This window comes from Balaenoptera ricei, chromosome 1, assembly GCF_028023285.1.
Source record: "Balaenoptera ricei isolate mBalRic1 chromosome 1, mBalRic1.hap2, whole genome shotgun sequence".
Lineage (NCBI taxonomy): Eukaryota > Metazoa > Chordata > Mammalia > Artiodactyla > Balaenopteridae > Balaenoptera > Balaenoptera ricei.
Window position 1 is genome coordinate 101,479,443 of NC_082639.1, and position 18,107 is coordinate 101,497,549.

The window sequence follows — 18,107 nt, forward strand, 5'->3', positions numbered from 1 at the left end:
GGGCTTTTGTTTGTTGGAAGATTTTTAATCACAGTTTCAATTTCAGTGCTTGTGATTGGTCTGTTCATATTTTCTATTTCTTCCTGGTTCAGTCTCGGCAGGTTGTGCATTTCTAAGAATCTGTCCATTTCTTCCAGGTTGTCCATCTTATTGGCATAGAGTTGCTTGTAGTAATCTCTCATGATCGTTTGTATTTCTGCAGTGTCAGTGGTTACTTCTCCTTTTTCATTTCTAATTCTATTGATTTGAGTCTTCTCCCTTTTTCTCTTGATGAGTCTGGCTAATGGTTTATCAATTTTGTTTATCTTCTCGAAGAACCAGCTTTTAGTTTCATTGATTTTTGCTATTGTTTCCTTCATTTCTTTTTCATTTATTTCTGATCTGATCTTTATGATTTCTTTCCTTCTGCTAGCTTTGGGGTTTTTTTGTTCTTCTTTCTCTAATTGCTTCAGGTGCAAGGTTAGGTTGTTTATTAGAGATGTTTCCTGTTTCTTGAGGTAGGCTTGTATTGCTATAAACTTCCCTCTTAGCACTGCTTTTGCTGCATCCCATAGGTTTTGGGTCGTCGTGTCTCCATTGTCATTTGTTTCTAGGTATTTTTTGATTTCCCCTTTGATTTCTTCAGTGATCACTTCGTTATTAAGTAGTGTATTGTGTAGCCTCCATGTGTTTGTATTTTTTACAGATCTTTTCCTGTAATTGATATCTAGTCTCATAGCATTGTGGTCGGAAAAGATACTTGATACGATTTCAGTTTTCTTAAATTTACCAAGGTTTGATTTGTGACCCAAGGTATGATCTATCCTGGAGAATGTTCCATGAGCACTTGAGAAAAATGTGTATTCTGTTGTTTTTGGGTGGAATGTCCTATAAATATCAATTAAGTCTATCTTGTTTAATGTATCATTTAAAGCTTGTGTTTCCTTATTTATTTTCATTTTGGATGATCTGTCCATTGGTGAAAGTGGGGTGTTAAAGTCCCCTACTATGATTGTGTTGCTGTCGATTTCCCCTTTAATGGCTGTTAGTATTTGCCTTATGTATTGAGGTGCTCCTATGTTGGGTGCATAGATATTTACAATTGTTATACCTTCCTCTTGGATCGATCCCTTGATCATTATATAGTGTCCTTCTTTGTCTCTTGTAATAGTCTTTATTTTAAAGTCTATTTTGTCTGATACGAGAATTGCTACTCCAGCTTTCTTTTGATTTCCATTTGCATGGAATATCTTTTTCCATCCCCTCACTTTCAGTCTGTATGTGTCTTTAGGTCGGAAGTGGGTCTCTTGTAGACAGCATATATATGGGTCTTGTTTTTGTATCCATTCAGCCAGTCTGTGTCTTTTGGTGGGAGCATTTAATCCATTTACATTTAAGGTAATTATCGATATGTATGTTCCTATTCCCATTTTCTTAGATATTTTGTGTTTGTTATTGTAGGTGTTTTCCTTCTCTTGTGTTTCTTGCCTAGAGAAGTTCCTTTAGCATTTGTTGTAAAGCTGGTTTGGTAGTGCTGAACTCTCTCAGCTTTTGCTTGTCTGTAAAGGTTTTAATTTCTCCATCAAATCTGAATGAGATCCTTGCTGGGTAGAGTAATCTTGGTTGTAGGTTTTTCTCCTTCATCACTTTAAGTATGTCCTGCCACTCCCTTCTGGCTTGCAGAGTTTCTGCTGAAAGATCAGCTGTTAACCTTATGGGGATTCCCTTGTGTGTTATTTGTTGTTTTTCCCTTGCTGCTTTTAATATGTTTTCTTTATATTTAATTTTTGACAGTTTGATTAATATGTGTCTTGGCGTGTTTCTCCTTGGATTTATCCTGTATGGGACTCTCTGTGCTTCCAGGACTTGATTAACTATTTCCTTTCCCATATTAGGGAAGTTTTCAACTATAATCTCTTCTAATATTTTCTCAGTCCCTTTCTTTTTCTCTTCTTCTTCTGGGACCCCTATAATTCGAATGTTGGTGCGTTTAATGTTGTCCCAGAGGTCTCTGAGACTGTCCTCAGTTCTTTTCTTTCTTTTTCTTTATCCTGCTCTGAAGTAGTTATTTCCACCATTTTATCTTCCAGGTCACTTATCCTTTCTTCTGCCTCAGTTATTCTGCTATTGATCCCATCTAGAGTATTTTTAATTTCATTTATTGTGTTTTTCATCGTTGCTTGGTTCCTCTTTAGTTCTTCTACGTCCTTGTTAAATGTTTCTTGCATTTTGTCTATTCTATTTCCAAGATTTTGGATCATCCTTACTATCATTATTCTGAATTCTTTTTCAGGTAGACTACCTATTTCCTCTTCATTTGTTAGGTCTGGTGTGTTTTGATCCTGCTCCTTCATCTGCTGTGTGTTTTTCTGTCGTCTCATTTTGCTTATCTTACTGTGTTTGGGGTCTCCTTTTCACAGGCTGCAGGTTCGTAGTTCCTGTTGTTTTTGGTATCTGTCCCCAGTGGCTAAGGTTGGTTCAGTGGGTTGTGTAGGCTTCCTGGTGGAGGGAACTAGTGCCTGTGTTCTGGTGGATGAGACTGGATCTTGTCTTTCTGGTGGGCACGTCCACGTCTGGTGGTGTATTTTGGGGTGTCTGTGGCCTTATTATGATTTTAGGCAGCCTCTCTGCTAATGGATGGGGCTGTGTTCCTGTCTTGCTAGTTGTTTGGCATAGGGTGTCCAGCACTGTAGCTTGCTGGTCATTGAGTGAAGCTGGGTCTTGATGTTGAGATGGAGATCTCTGAGAGATTTTCACCGTTTTGTATTACGTGGAGCTGGGAGGTCTCTTGTGGACCAGTGTCCTGAAGTTGGCTCTCCCACCTCAGAGGCACAGCCCTGATGCCTGGCTGGAGCACCAAGAGCCTTTCATTGACACGGCTCAGAGTAAAAGGGAGAAAAAATAGAAAGAAAGAAAGAGGATAAAATACAGTGAAGTAAAATAAAGCTATTATAAAGCAAAGCTATACAGACAAAATCTCACCCAGAAGCATATACATATACACTCACAAAAAAAGGAAAAGGGGAAAAATTAATATATCCTGCTCCCAAAGTCCACCTCCTGAATTTGGGATGATTCGTTGTCTATTCAGGTATTCAACAGATGCAGGCACATCAAGTTGTTTGTGGAGTTTTAATCCGCTGCTTCTGAGGCTGCTGGGAGAGATTTCCCGTTCTCTTCTTTGTTCGCACAGCTCCCAGGGTTCAGCTTTGGATTTGGACCTGCCTCTGTGTGTAGGTCGCCTGAGGGCGTCTGTTCCCCGCCCAGACAGAACTGGGTTAAAGGAGCAGCTGCTTTGGGGGCTCTGGCTCACTCAGGCCGGGGGGAGGGAGGGATACGGATGTGGGGCGAGCCTGCGGCGGCAGAGGCTGGCGTGACGTTGCAGCAGCCCGAGGCGCGCCGTGCGTTCTCCCGGGGAAGTTGTTCCCGGATCGCGGGAGCCTAGCTGTGGCGGCTGCACCGGCTCCCGAGAGGGGCGGTGTGGAGAGTGACCTGTGCTTGCACACAGGCTTCTTAGTGGCGGCAGCAGCAGCCTTAGCGTCTCATGCCCGTCTCTGGGGTCCGCGCTGATCGCCGCGGCTCGTGCCCGTCTCTGGAGTTCGTTTAGGCGGCGCTCTGAATCCCCTCTCCTTGTGCGCTGCGAAACAAAGAGGCAAGAAAAAGTCTCTTGCCTCTTGGCAGCTGCAGACTTTTTCCCAGACTCCCTCCCGGCTAGCTGTGGTGCACTAACCCCTTCAGGCTGTGTTCATGCCGCCAACCCCAGTCCTCTCCCTGCGATCCGACCGAAGCCTGAGCCTCAGCTCCCAGCCCCTGCCCGCCCCGGCGGGTGAGCAGACAAGCCTCTCGGGCTGGTGAGTGCTGCTCGGCGCCGAGCCTCTGTGCAGGAGTCTCTCTGCTTTGCCCTCCGCACCCCTGTGGCTGCGCTCTCCTCCATGGCTCCGAAGCTTCCCCCCTCCGCCACCTGCAGTCTCTGCCCGCGAAGGGGCTTCCTAGTGTGTGGAAACCTTTCCTCCTTCACAGCTCCCTCCCACTGGTGCAGGTCCCGTCCCTATTCTTTTGTCTCTGTTATTTCTTTTTTCTTTTGCCCTACCCAAGTACGTGGGGAGTTTCTTGCCTTTTGGGAGGTCTGACGTTTTCTGCCAGCGTTCAGTGGGTGTTCTGTAGGAGCAGTTCCATGTGTAGATGTGTTTCTAATGTATCTGTGGGAAGGAAGGTGATCTCCGCGTCTTACTCTTCCGCCATCTCCTTCTCCTCCCTGGAAGTTCTCTTTTGGACTCCAGAACTTCCACAGAGGTATTCTCATCTATGGATGATTGTCAAAATCTGTGTTCTTGATGGGGAGGATGGTAAAAACGCCTATTCTGCCATTTTGCTGAAATCACTCTCCCCTTTTTCCTAATGTAAGCATTTAGTACTATAAATTTCTCTCTCAGTACTGCTTTGGCTGTGTCCCGTATGTTTTGATATGTTGTGTTTTTGTGTTCATTCAGTTCTTATAATTTTATTTTTCTTTGAGACTTCTTCTTTGACCCATTGATTATTTAGAAGTTTGTTTTCAAATTTTCATGTGTTCAAAGATTTTCCTGTTGTCTCTCTGTTACTGATTTCTAGTTTGATTCCATTATGGTCAGAGAATACAATCTTTATGATTTCTGTATTTGTCTGTGGGATACTATAACAAAAATACCATAGATTGAATGGCTTAAACAACAAATATTATTTCTCACAGTTCTGGAGGCTGTAAGTCTGAGATCAGAGTGCCAGCGTGGTAAAGTTCTGGTCAGGGCCCATTTCCTGGCTTGAAGACAGTTACTTTCTTTCTATGTCCTCACATGGCTGAAAGAGAATGCTGGTTTCTTCAACTCTTTATAAGGGTACCAGTCCCATCGTGAGGGCTTCACCTCTATGACCTCATCCAAACCCAATTACTTCTCAAAGGCCCCACCTCCAAACACCATTCCACACTGGGTATTAAGGCCTTGATATATGAATTTTGGGGGGATACAAACATTTAGTCCATAGCAGTTTCATTCTTTTAAATTTGTTGAGGTTTGCTTTATGGCCCAGAATATGGTCTGTCTTGGTGAATGATCTGTAGGTGCTTGAAACAAATGTATGTTATGCTGTTGTTGGTGGAGTGTACTATAAATGTGAATTAAACCTAATTAGTTGGTTGTGTTGTTCAGGTTTTATACATTTTTGCTGACTTTCTGCCTAGTAATTTTATCAGTAGCTGAAAGAGGGGTGTTAAAGTCCCCAACTTTGTCTGTTTCCCTGCTCAGCTCTGAAAGTTTTTTAAAACAGTTTCACTGACATATAATTTATGTACTATATAATCATCCATTTAAAATGTACAATTCAGTGGTTTTTAAATATATTGACAGTTACTGACAGTTGTGCAACCATCACTGCTACGTAGTTTTAAAATATATGTATCAACCCCCCAGCAACAATTATACCTGCCCCTTTGCTCCCATCAACAAATTCACTAGCTCTAGTCAATCAATGATCTACTTTCTGTTTCTATAAGATTTACCTCTTCTGGATATTTCACTTAAATGAAATCATATAATATATGGTCTTGTTTCACTGAGCATAATGTCTTCAAGGTCCAACCATGTCCTAGCATATATCAGTACTTCATTCCTTTTTATTGCTGAATAATATTTTGTTATATGGGTATACTGTTTTATTTATCCATTTATCAATTGATAGAAATTTGGGTTGTTTCCATTTTGACTATTATGAATAATGCTGTTAAGAATATTTGTGTACAAGTTTTGTGAGGATATATGTTTTCATTTCTCTTGATTATATATGTAGGAGTAGAATTGCTGGGTAATATGGTGTCTCTATGTTTCATATTTTAAGATACTGCCCAACTGTTCTCTAAACCAACCGTACCATTTTGGATTCCCACTAGCAGTGCATGAAGGTCTCAATTTTTCCACAACCTCACCAATACTTGTTGTTGTCTTTTTTTGATATAATCATCCAGGTGGGTGTGGCATGGTATATCATTGTTGTTTTGATTTGTATTTCTTTAATGCCTAATGATGTTGATCATCTTTTCATGTGCTATTGGCCATTTGTGTATCTTTTTTGGAGAAATATCTATTCAGATACTTTGCCTATTTTAAAATTAGGTTACTTATTTTTTTAGTATTGAGTTTTAAGTGTTCTTTGTATATTCTAGATACAAGTCCCTTATCTGATATAAGATTTTTAAACATTTTCTCCCATTCTTTGAATTGTCTTTTCAGTTTCTTGATGGTATCATTTGTAGCACAAAGTCTTTAATTTTGATGAAATTCAGTTTCAGTTCTTGGGAGAAATCCTACTTTGTTATGACATATAATCTTCTTTGTATTCTGCTAGATTTGGTTTGCTAGTATTTTGTTGAGGAATTTTTGCACCTAGATTCATAAGAAAGATTGGTCTGTAGTTTTTTTGTGATGATTTTTTCCTTAGGCTTCACATCTTTTAACCAACTCAGGTTGAAGCCCTGGGGCCCATGTGTCTATCCAACAGGATAAGCTATGGTTATTCATTTTTGCCATTTTTCCAATCTCTCTTCCAAGCTGTATTTCCTCACTTACCCAATTTTATGAGGGAAAAGATAAGAATATCATGATTTGGTATACCTCACTTACAAGGTGATGAGAGGTGGACCCAGGGATAAGGACAAAATTCACGTGGTTTTTCAATGAATCTCATATTTTTTATGTTTTCTGCTCCTTCAGGGGAATCTTTTCTTCTTTTTTACATTTTGTCTTTTGACTTTATTTCTAATATGTTCTATTTATTGGCAAGGATAATTAATTCTATACGGGTATGGTTGTTATGCTTTTTTGTCCAGACTAGAGAGACCAAAATGATAAGATTTAGTCATTTTTCATGCATTTCCTAGGCTTCTTTTTCCTGGACTGCCTGCTTATTCCCTCAGATCTCTTCTTACAAATTCAGGTATATTAGTGACAATTCTTCTCATTATTATATGTGTTCACTTTCACCAATACCACGTAAGTAGTGATTAGATTAGGAGACACCTTGAGTCAAATCAGCACAGCTGTACTCTGTATCTTTCATGCTGAACCTTCACTAGAATCAGAGATTATGGCCTGATATGGTATGTTTCTGTTGTTGAATTCATTTTTGCCAGTTCTTGACTACTTACCTTTCCTCCCTCCCTTTATACTTTTTTGTTAGTGTAGGGAGAGGAAGATTTTATAATCTGCCTTCACTCTTCCACCTTTACCAAACAGTTTGATCTACTGTATCAGTTTTTTTTGACATCTGCTTTAACTTTGTTATATATTTTTTCTGTTTGATCAATCATGAGCTGAAAGAAGGAGTTAAGGGTTTATTACTGTTATATTTCTCTTCTTTGTGAGTTCTCAGCCAACTTTGCTTTACCTGTTTTGATGAATACTATTCATTGTGTAAAAGTTTATACTAATTAATTGCTCCTTGGAAACTGCATCTTTCATCTTTGTCCTTTTTGCTTTGAAGCCAGCTTTGCCTGATATTTGTGTTGTGATCCTAACTTTCTTTTTGGACTTGTTTGTCTTATATGTTTTTGTCTATTTCTTATTAACCCTGATGGAGTCTAATCTGAGAGTCTCTTTTTATTTAGTAGCTTATTTTTCCCGATAGTATTTATTGATATGATACGTATTTTTAAATTATTCTTGCATTTCTGGAATGAACTCCATTTGGTCATGAAGTATCTTTAATGTGATGCTGGATTCTCTTTGCTAATATTTTTACTTAGTACCTTCATATTGATATTCATAAGATAGAATGGTTGTAGTTTTATTTTTTTTAATCATGGTAAAAATATGTACATTAAATTTACCATCCATCTTAACACTTTTTAAGTGTATACAGTTTAATAGTTTTAAGCATATACATATTGTTGTACAATAGATCTCTAGAACTTTTTAATCTTGCAAAACTGAAAGTCTAAATCCATTAAACACTAATTCCCCTTCCAACCACCTTTTTTCTGTTTCTATGATTTTAACTACCTTAGATACTTCATATGAGTAGAACCATGCAGTATTTGTCTTTCTGTAACTGGATTATTTCAATTAGCATAATGTCTTCAAGGTTCATCCATTTGTAGCATGTGACAGAATTTCCTTTTTTTTTAAGGCTGCCTAATATTCCATTGCATGTATATACCACATGGATGAATATCCATTCATCTGTGATGGACATTTGGGTTGCTTCCACCTCTTGGCTATTGTGATTAATGTTGTAATTAATGAACATGGGTGTGCAAATGTCTCTTGGAGATCCTGCTCTGAATTCTTTTGGATATATACCCAAAAGTGGGATTCCTGGATCATATGGTAATTCTATTATTAATTTTTGAGGAACCACCATACAGTCTTCGGTAGCAACTGTACCATTTTACATTTCCGCCAATAGTGTGCAAGGGTTCTGATTTCTCTGCATCCTTGCCAACACTTATTTTCTATTATTTTGATAGTGGTCATCCTCCTAAGGAGTGTGAGTGATAGCTCATTGTAGTTTTGATTTGCATTTCTCTTATAATTAGTGATGTTGGGCATCTTTTCATACACTTGTTGGCCATTTGTATATCCTCTTTGGAGAATCGTCTATTCATGTCCTTTGCCCATTTTTAAATTATTTGGTTTTTTTTTGGTTGAGTTGTGTGAGTTCCTTACATATTCTGGATATTAACCCTTATCAATATGATATATATTTTAATCATGCTTTTGTCATTTTATTTTACATTACATATTAATATTTATTTTATTGTCTTTTTCTCTAAATTGTATGTGTGTGTATTTTTGGTTGATTTGAGAGGTGTATATAGTTTTTTAAATTATTTTACTCGTTACCTTTATATTTTTAAACAATTTATCTAACACTTTCTCCTACTGCCTATTCTTTTGCCTATACAATTTTTATGTTTTATTATTTTACATTATCAGGATTAATAAAAACACATATTCTGTTCTGTCATCACAATTCCATTATTTAAGTTGAGCTCATGTTTTGTATGAAACTTTTTCTTAGTTTTCAATTTTGATCCTAGTCAATATGCCAATCCCGATTTTGACCTATTTTACATACCAGTTGGTATGAAGAAATTGTTACCGAATGACGTCTTAGCTTCCGCTTAAAATAGGTTGGCTTTGTGAGACTGTACTAAATCACCTTTCCTATATATTTCATCTCTTGATGGTGCCTTAATCACTTCCTAGTGAGATGTGGTATTTTGTATATTTGTTTACATTCTTGATATGGAAGGAGAGTTTTAAAGTCTTCCAATTGGTCCTTCCAAATATAAAAATCTGTCACTCTGTAGTCAGAACCAATGTGGGGATTTTGCCACTTATTGAGTTTATCTATTCAGCTGTATACTCAGGATCTAAAGAAATGACCACAGGATAGGTTTATGGTTCCATGGGCTCACCATGAGGTGGACTTGGATTAAGTGCTATTTATCACCTGACCCCAGTATACCTGTGCTCAAACTAGTGAAAAAATAATAACATTATGGGTTACAAGAATTGGTGTTAGCTAATAGTCAATGCCCAATTACCCATAAGTCTTAGTATTTCTCTCAGTGCACATGGTAGTAGGAAGGATTCAGTATGAATTTGTGATATTATTGCAAAATCCTTCCACAATTGTACCAGGCTTTTGTTTAATTTAGAGGGTTCTAGGTTTGTAAATTTATTCAGGTATGAAATTTGGGCACAGGGCTATCATATTCTCCTGTGCCTCAAGTCAATCCTCTCTTTACCAGACCATATTACAGGCATTTTTTAGTTACTCAGATTAAATAGGTACCTTAGTGGACTGCCCATCACTTTTGTCTTAGGGAACTCATGATTAATTAGACACTACCAAAGATATACCTTTGTATATGAGCTAATTCACACCTTGGAAACCCATGTTGTATTAGAACAGACTGTACTAAGATCTCCAGAGTAGCAAAAGTCAGAGTTGTAGAGAAAGTGCAGTTTTGGGAGGTGCTTTCTCCCTTCCGTCCTCTAGAAGCCAAGATATGTATTCTGAGAATCAGTGTAATTTAGCTAGTTTAGAGGGTATACTTTATCCTAGAAGACAGCATTTCATCCCCATAGAGTAGACCCCAGTTGTGATAACTGAAGATTAACTATTGGTAGTTGATAGGATACATAATAAGAGCAGTGACTACTGTTACATCAGCTTATTGCCGGCTTCTTTCATGGTGAAGTGTGTTCTCTGGTTAGGAGCAGCACTTTAGGAGAGATACCATGGTGTACACAGACATTCAGTGAGTGCAGGTATTGGCATAGGCATCATGGGCAGGCAAGGCGAGTTTGCCTAAAGTTGTGCTTATTGAAACTTTTTCTTCTCTGAGACCTTTAAGGCTCCTTGGAGCTGTAACCATTCTGTTTTCCAGATGACTGTCATATTAAAGGCATTGCACATATTCTTTTCTCTAGGCCAGGGTTAATTTTTCTTTTCTTCCCACTGAATACACATGCCCTAATCTCCAGCAAAATGTATTATTTCCTGGAGTACTAGAGAAATGATGTATTATTTTGTAAATATTTTGTACTTTTTTTGTACTTTCTTTTTCTCTCTCATACCTGTTTATCTCAAGTTGAAAATTGATTATTCAGTGTCCAACTGAATTGCTTTTCTCCATACACAGAGAAAAAGGGAATTCTGCCTCTAAAGGCTCACAATATTTTGGATCTCTTTGCAGCTCTTTACAGTTAGTTACTTGTATATACCCTTACTTTATAAGCTGATCCATCCACTTCATTTTACAAATGAGAAAGCTGAGATTCAGCATTTTAAAGGACTTAACGAGTCCACAGATGACTGCCGGAGACAGATCAGAATTTTTTAAAAAGATAATCAACATCAAATAGCATACCTTTCTAGAAAGGAACTAATTTGTTTTTCTTTTTTCTTTTCATTATTTTATAAGATTTAGAAGGCAGTATTCTTTGTTAATACTTCTTAGGAAAGATTTGATAATAGGAACATTAATTTTTTATAATAGTAATGACTACATTATATGTACTTGATATTCTTTTTTAATAGGCAAACCTCAAAAGAGAGGCAAAAGAAAACACAGTTACTCTCAAAGAAAAAAAAGACAAGGTAAGAGTTTTATATAACTCTCATAGATTTCTTTATAACCATTTCACTTTCTAACATCTTGGTAAATTTTTTTTGCTCATAAATGTGAAAATAACATCAAAAATATATCACACAGAAGATGTGGTACATATATACAATGGAATATTACTCAGCCATTAAAAAGAACAAAATAATGCCATTTGCTGGAACATGGATGGACCTAGAGATTATCATGCTAAGTGAAGTAAGGTCAGACAGAGAAAGACAAATATCATATGATATTGCTTATATGTGGAATCTAAAAATGAACTTATCTACAAAACAGAAATAGAGTTACAGATGTAGAAAATAAACTTATGGTTACCAGGGGGTAAGGGTGGGGGAGGGATAAATTGGAAGGTTGGGATTGACATATACCCACTACTATATAAAAATACATAACTAATAAGGACCTATGGTATAGCACAGGGAACTCTGTTCAATACTCTGTAATGGCCTATATGGGAAAAGAATCTAAAAAAGACTGGATATATGTATATGTATAACAGATTCACTTTGCTGTACCTGTGAAACTAATACAACATTGTAAATCAACTATACCCCAATAAAAATTAAATATATATATATATATATATATATATATATATATATCACACAATTTCATTTCCAAAATTGTTTCTTTCTATTTGTTAATTCAAAAGCATTAGCTAAAAAATTTCAAAGCATTTGTCATTTGGAAATTTAGAGATTTTATTCTTTTATAGTTTTTATTATAGCATTAAATTAGTTAGGTACTTCTGTGTTTCTTGAGAAATTTCCAACATTGGGGGAAAATATTTCAATTAAAAATTCTAAAGCTCATGTTTAGATTGTGTTTAATTTTGAGGTTTGAGAGGGCTAAATAAATGACATCTTGCTCTCTTAAGTCTAAGCCAACTGAGAAAGGCAGTGAAAATCAACATAATATCTTTATTATTGACAAATAATATTGGACAGTGTGGATTATATTTGAAGGCAACAGGATTTCTTAATCCTGAAATCCTAAATTAAACAAGTTTATCTACTCTATCACAGGTAGAGCTAGACTGGGACAAGTGTACCTACTTGAATGGCCTGCTCTTGTAAAATGCATGGCATAGAGTAGAATGTGTGCTTCTTCTGGTACCCAAGAGGAGGAGTAAGGAAGGGGCTGAACTATATGTCCCCCGTTACTCCTTCCATATTCAACAATCCCATTAAGTCATTGCTCTTTCCCTAAGGAAACAGAGAGAAGTTAGGAATGTTCCCTGTGCATAGAAGGAAGCATCAGGTATGAGAAAGGGAGGTTATATTCAGCTTCTAATCCAGTTGGTAATATAGAATTATTACAGAAGAGTTTTATTGCAAATTTTAGTTAAAATGATTAAATATTCCTTATACACAGTGATGTAGTCTCCTAAGTCCCCACAGAAGTTGCTTTAACTATAAACTGAAAGTAACAGAGTATATTGTTTGTCTTGTTTGTTTGTATATTGTTTGTATATGTTTGTCTATACCAAATAACGATGTTCAGTTTTTTGGTATAGACAGTGCTATAATTTTGTTACATTTGGGTTCAAAGAGAAGAAAAAAAGAAATATTGTACCTGTGAGTGAATATTAGGTGCTTCATATGTCCAGACACTGTGATAGACATTTGAAAACATCATATTTGGAGAAATTATTGTCATATTAAAATTAGCCAGGAGGGTTAGATATAGTCTAAGCGAAGTGTCTGATGAAGATAATAAATTGGTTAAACTCCAATATTTATTTCTAAATATAGAATGTGTTCATATTATGAAAGTATATATCACATATTCTTATAGAGTTGTTTTGATTCATGTATAATTCCAGTAATATATGTCTATTATTTATATATGTTATCAAGTAGATTAGTTAGTTCCCTATATTTTATCTGGGTGTCTAGATATATATATTGCAAATAATGAGAAAATGATAAAAGAAATGAAAAGATTTAAATAGGCTTTTGTGTGCTATGCTTTATTCCAACAATATTGAAGTATCACAAGCCTTATATATAATAATCATTAGGTTTATCAAACATTTCTGAGGTTGGGAATGTTACTTCTTCATGCTTCAGTTTTATCACCTAGGGATAATAATAGTACCTTTTCCCTAAAGTTGTTATGAAGATTAAATGACATTATTATCTCATTTAATGCTTTGTGAAGCATTTAAAATAGTGCTTGGCACATAGGAAATGCCAAATAAATGTTTGTTTAAAAAGAACAAGAGAAAATCATATGTTCTGTATATATGCATCATTGGAAATGTAATATTCAAAAAAGAATGTAACTTGTAGGAAAGTATATACATTTTCATGATGTATTACAAAGAGGGTTATTTCAGTAGTCTAGAATGCTGGTGCATTTTCTTTTAGGCTACTAGGGAAATGTTAGATTCCAAGATATGACCACAAGGTGGTGTAGTTGCCATTCTCAGTCCTTTTGGGTAAGAAAAATTTGTCCATGAAAGCAGTTACATTTTGGAGATTTTGAGGATGACTCCTGATGAGTCCAGAGAGCAGAAGAAAATTTGCTTTCATCAAAATTGTGTTATCAACTATGATATAGAAATATTTATGGAAAAGGATATAGAAATATTTATGGAAAAGGATATAGAAATGCAACTCTGTGGAAAAAATGCTGCCAAAATTCATACCTATTGGAAAAAGGATAATGAAGTGAGATCACTAGAACTGGGCAAGAAACCTTCAAATTACCTCATTTAGCTCCTTTTTAAAAATTTATATTTTATTTTTTAATTGAGGTATAGTTTACTTACAGTATTATATAAGTTTCAGGTATACACATAGAGGTTCACAATTTTTAAAGGTTATACTCCATTTATAGTTATTATAAAATATTGGGTATATTCTCTGTGCTGTACAGTATATCCTTGTAGCTTATTTATTTTATACATAGTAGTTTGTGCCTTCTAATCAGCTACCTTTATCTTGCCCTGAAAATTTCTCTAGTTCTTTACTTTCATAATTGTTCTTCTCTATTTTTTTTTTTTGGAGGGGGGAATGAAACTGGTGGATAGGAAAAGCTGATATTTTTATAGATGATAGAGGAAATATGAAAGCATAAAAGAGAATGCCCTTTGGCTGTTAGGCTACTGGAATGAACCTCAGATTAAGATTTTTTTGCCACCAGGAATAGAGATTTTTCTCTGGAGAATTCTCAACTTTTGGTCAAATAGGGAGTTGAGATGTCTTACTTGTTTTCATAGCAGCTCTGTGAAGACAAAGAGGGGCAAATACCATTTGCATCTTAAATGGGAAACTAAAGTGACAAAGAAGATAAATGAAATTTATTCAAAGTTATCTAATCAATACTAAATTTGGGGGTAAATTCTAGTTTATTTCAGTGATATTTCTACTAGTTGCTGTACTTTAATTAAAATGACATTTAATGATGACTTTATTCACTTTTGTTGTTCAATATAGAAAACACAGACATCTTTAATGGAAACACCTGAAACTAGTTATTGGAAACTTGATTCTAAAGCAGCTCCTTCACAAAATATATCTGGATACTTCCCATCAGCTGATTATGGCAAATCAAAAGATAAAAGAGACTGTCTGTGGACATCTGCCAAAAATACTTTATCTACACCATTAGCAAAGGTTTGTTGCTAAAATTTCTAAGAAAGTAGTAATTTTTTTTAATAAAAAAGAAGTCTCTGTTATCACATGCCATATATCTGGTATCACACACATAGACATGAAACCATTTTCTTTAAAGTTTCAATTATTTGTTATACCAGCACAAAATGGTTTCATTTTTTTAATCTATCACTGTTCACAACTTAATGACATCTTGGGCAAATTTTATCACTTTCTGGCATTCACCAGTGCATAGGTCCCTGATGTACAAAATCTGGTTTTGACTTGCGTTTTCCAGTATGACCTCAGTTACCTCCCTTTGCTGTTTACTCCTCATCATCTTGCTGCTGGAGTCTTTTACTTAGCAGTCAGCCCTGTGGAGCAGGTGCCACTAACAAGGTGGCTCATTTCTAGCTATCTTCGACATGTCCATTTAATCCATGGGGAATTCATTCAACCTTTCAATGCTAAATGGTGGTGCATAATGCTCTACTTCTGACTCCCCCTTTCCTGCTCTCTGCCATCTATCTCTCTCTAATTTCTTTTTACTTTGCTCAGGCAGACACAAAGACAGATAGACAAATTTTCTGCCTAGGTTTATATCCACTTAGGGAATGAGATGCCAGTCTCCCCTTCTTATAAGGCTGCTTTTTAAAGTTATATCCTCACTTGTCTTGGGAGTCGCGGGGAAGAGTATTTCAACCTGTCTTTACCCCCTAAGCGGAAATTTTGTGCTTTAACCTCCCAGTTTCCTTAAAATAACTGGGAATAAGAGAGGTATTTGGTGATTGTTGGGCCTGTTCTATCACCTTTTAATAAGCCTTAGAGAAGGAGCTGGCCTTAATTATAGGTAGCTTTCTTTAGAATATGTGTTACTGGCACTTTCCCCCAGCTTTGTGCTTTAGTTGACAATTCCAGAGCAAAAGGAAGAGTTCCACTCATATCCTGTTATATATACAATATTATGCACCTCGTGGAATTTATGAAAATTAGTAAAGTACATAGCTTAGCGAGGCTTTTAAAAAAAAGATATATTGTTTTTATTTTATTTTTATTGTATTTTTAAAAAAAGAATAGTTTTTTTTAACAAGGCTTTTATATAAAATTTTTTTGTTGTATTTACTATTCTGTTATTCAAAATATGAAATGATCTCTGTTGAAGAATGACCTTACTTAAAAAAACTTTTTATTGAAATATATGCAAGAAAAATGTACAGATCATAATTATACAACTTGATGAATCTTTACAAACCAAACTTAACCTTATTACTAGCACTCAGATTAAAAGAGACTATTACTATCACTTCAGAAGAGCTGATTGTTTCCCCTTCCAGTCACTAGCCCTTCCTCCAAGGCCAACTGCTGTCCCAAATTCTAGTATTAGATGTACCTGTTTTTGCATTTTCTATAATTAGAATCATATTCTTTTTGTTTTGACATTTTCCACTTAACATTATGTTTATGAGATTCATCCACATTGTTGCTTGAAGTTGCTTTATTTTTATTTGGTATTTCATGGTGTGACTGTACCACAGCTTATTTATCTCTTGTAATGTTAATGGACATTTGGTTAGCTTCCAGAGTGGGCTTTTATGAATAGCATTGCTATAAAAATGTATTGCTTGACATGTATACATCTTGGTTGGGTATGTCCATAGAAGTGAAATTGCTGGGTTACAGGGTTATGCATAATACATTCCATGTTAACAGATACAGCCTGAGCTGTTTTTACCCTGATACAAAATGTGTGTGTGTGTGTTTTCCCACACCAGCCAATTCTCCAGTTCTCCAGACACCAACTAGGTGTCCTGCAATTTGATTCAATTCTGACACTGTAGTTAATGTAGTTAATGTAGACCCCACAGGTTAAGGGCTCAGTCCCACAGGCTTCCATTTTAGACACTGTCCTGGCTTGCCACTTGTACTACTGACCAACTGGCTATAAATTGGGGGTTCCCACAACTCCCTTCTCAGGTTTAATAATTTGCTAGAATGACTCACAGAACTCAGGAAATTACTTTACTTGCTATTACCAGTTTTTATAAAGGATACAATTTGGGAACAGCCAAATAGAAAAAATGCATAGGGCACAAGGTATGGGGAAAGGGGCACAGAAGCTTCCATGCCTCTCCGGGAGTGCCACCCTCCCAACACCTCCATGTGTCTACCAACCTGGAAGCTCTCTGAACTTCATTGTTTAGGGGTTTTATGGAGGTTTCATTACATGGCATGATTTGTTAAATCATCGGCCATTGGTGATTAACTCAGTCTTTAACCCATCTCCCCTCCTAGGAGTTCAGGGGGTGGGGTGAAAGGTTCCAAACTTCTAATCATGCCTTGGTCTTCCTGGCAACCAGCCACCATCCTGAAGCTATCATGCTGAAGCACCCCCTACCACCAGTTATTTCATTAGCATAAACTCAGGTAAGTTGAAAGGAGCTCATTATGAATAACAAAAAACTCTCCTGTCAACATCACAGGGGACAAAGACCAAATATTATACCAAAAGATGCCTCCTGTCAACCCTGTCACTCAGGAAATTACAAGGATTTTAGAAGTTGTGTGTCAGGAACCAAGGACAAAGACCAAATATATATATATTTCTTATTGTATCACACTGCCAATCATGTTTTAAAAAAAATTATTGTACCAATTTATTGTACCAAATTATTGTACATTCTGGCTACCAGTGAATGAGAGTTCTGATTGCTGCGCATCCTTGTCACCACATGGTATTTTTCATCTTTTAGATTTTAGCTATTCTGGTGGTGTGGTGACCTTACTTTTTATTTCAAATGAAGTTTTATTTTGCAATTAATTTTAGATCTATTGAAAAGTTACAAAGGTAATACAGAGAATCCCTTTATATTCCTCACCCAGTTTTCACCATTGTTAACATCTTACATTACCAGGTACATTTGTCAAAACTAAGAATCATTCATTGGTATATTACTATTAACTAAACTTCAGACTTGATTTGGATTTCACAGTTTTTCCGTTAATGTCCTCTTTCTCTTCCAGGGTCCAACTCAGTGTACCATACTGTATTTAATTATCATGTCTTGATCGTAATTTTTAATGTAGACATTTACATCTATAAACTTCTCTCTAAGCACTGATTTCATTGTATCCCATAAGTCTGTTGTATTTTCCTTTTCATTCTCTCAAAGTACTTTCTAATTTCCCTTGTGATTTATTTTTTGACCCATTGGTTATTTAGGAATGCATTGTATTTCCAAATTTGTGATTTTGCTAAGTATCCATCTAGCTGGTTTATAGTGTTGTTCAAGTATTATATTTCCTTGCTGATCTTATGTTTGGTTGTTCTTTTCATTATTGAAAGTGGGGGTATGGAA

The 18,107-nt window shown here is 36.1% G+C and overlaps 1 protein-coding gene across 1 annotated transcript in view; it reads left to right on the top strand.

Moving 5' to 3' along the window:
• The window catches only part of SYCP1 (synaptonemal complex protein 1), a 168,643-nt gene that overhangs the window by 138,576 nt on the left and 11,960 nt on the right, over positions 1-18,107 (top strand). Inside the window, exons 27-28 of the mRNA XM_059919118.1 lie at positions 11,062-11,121; positions 14,593-14,772. Coding sequence (XP_059775101.1) covers positions 11,062-11,121; positions 14,593-14,772 — 240 coding nt within the window. The remainder of the gene's footprint in view (positions 1-11,061; positions 11,122-14,592; positions 14,773-18,107) is intronic.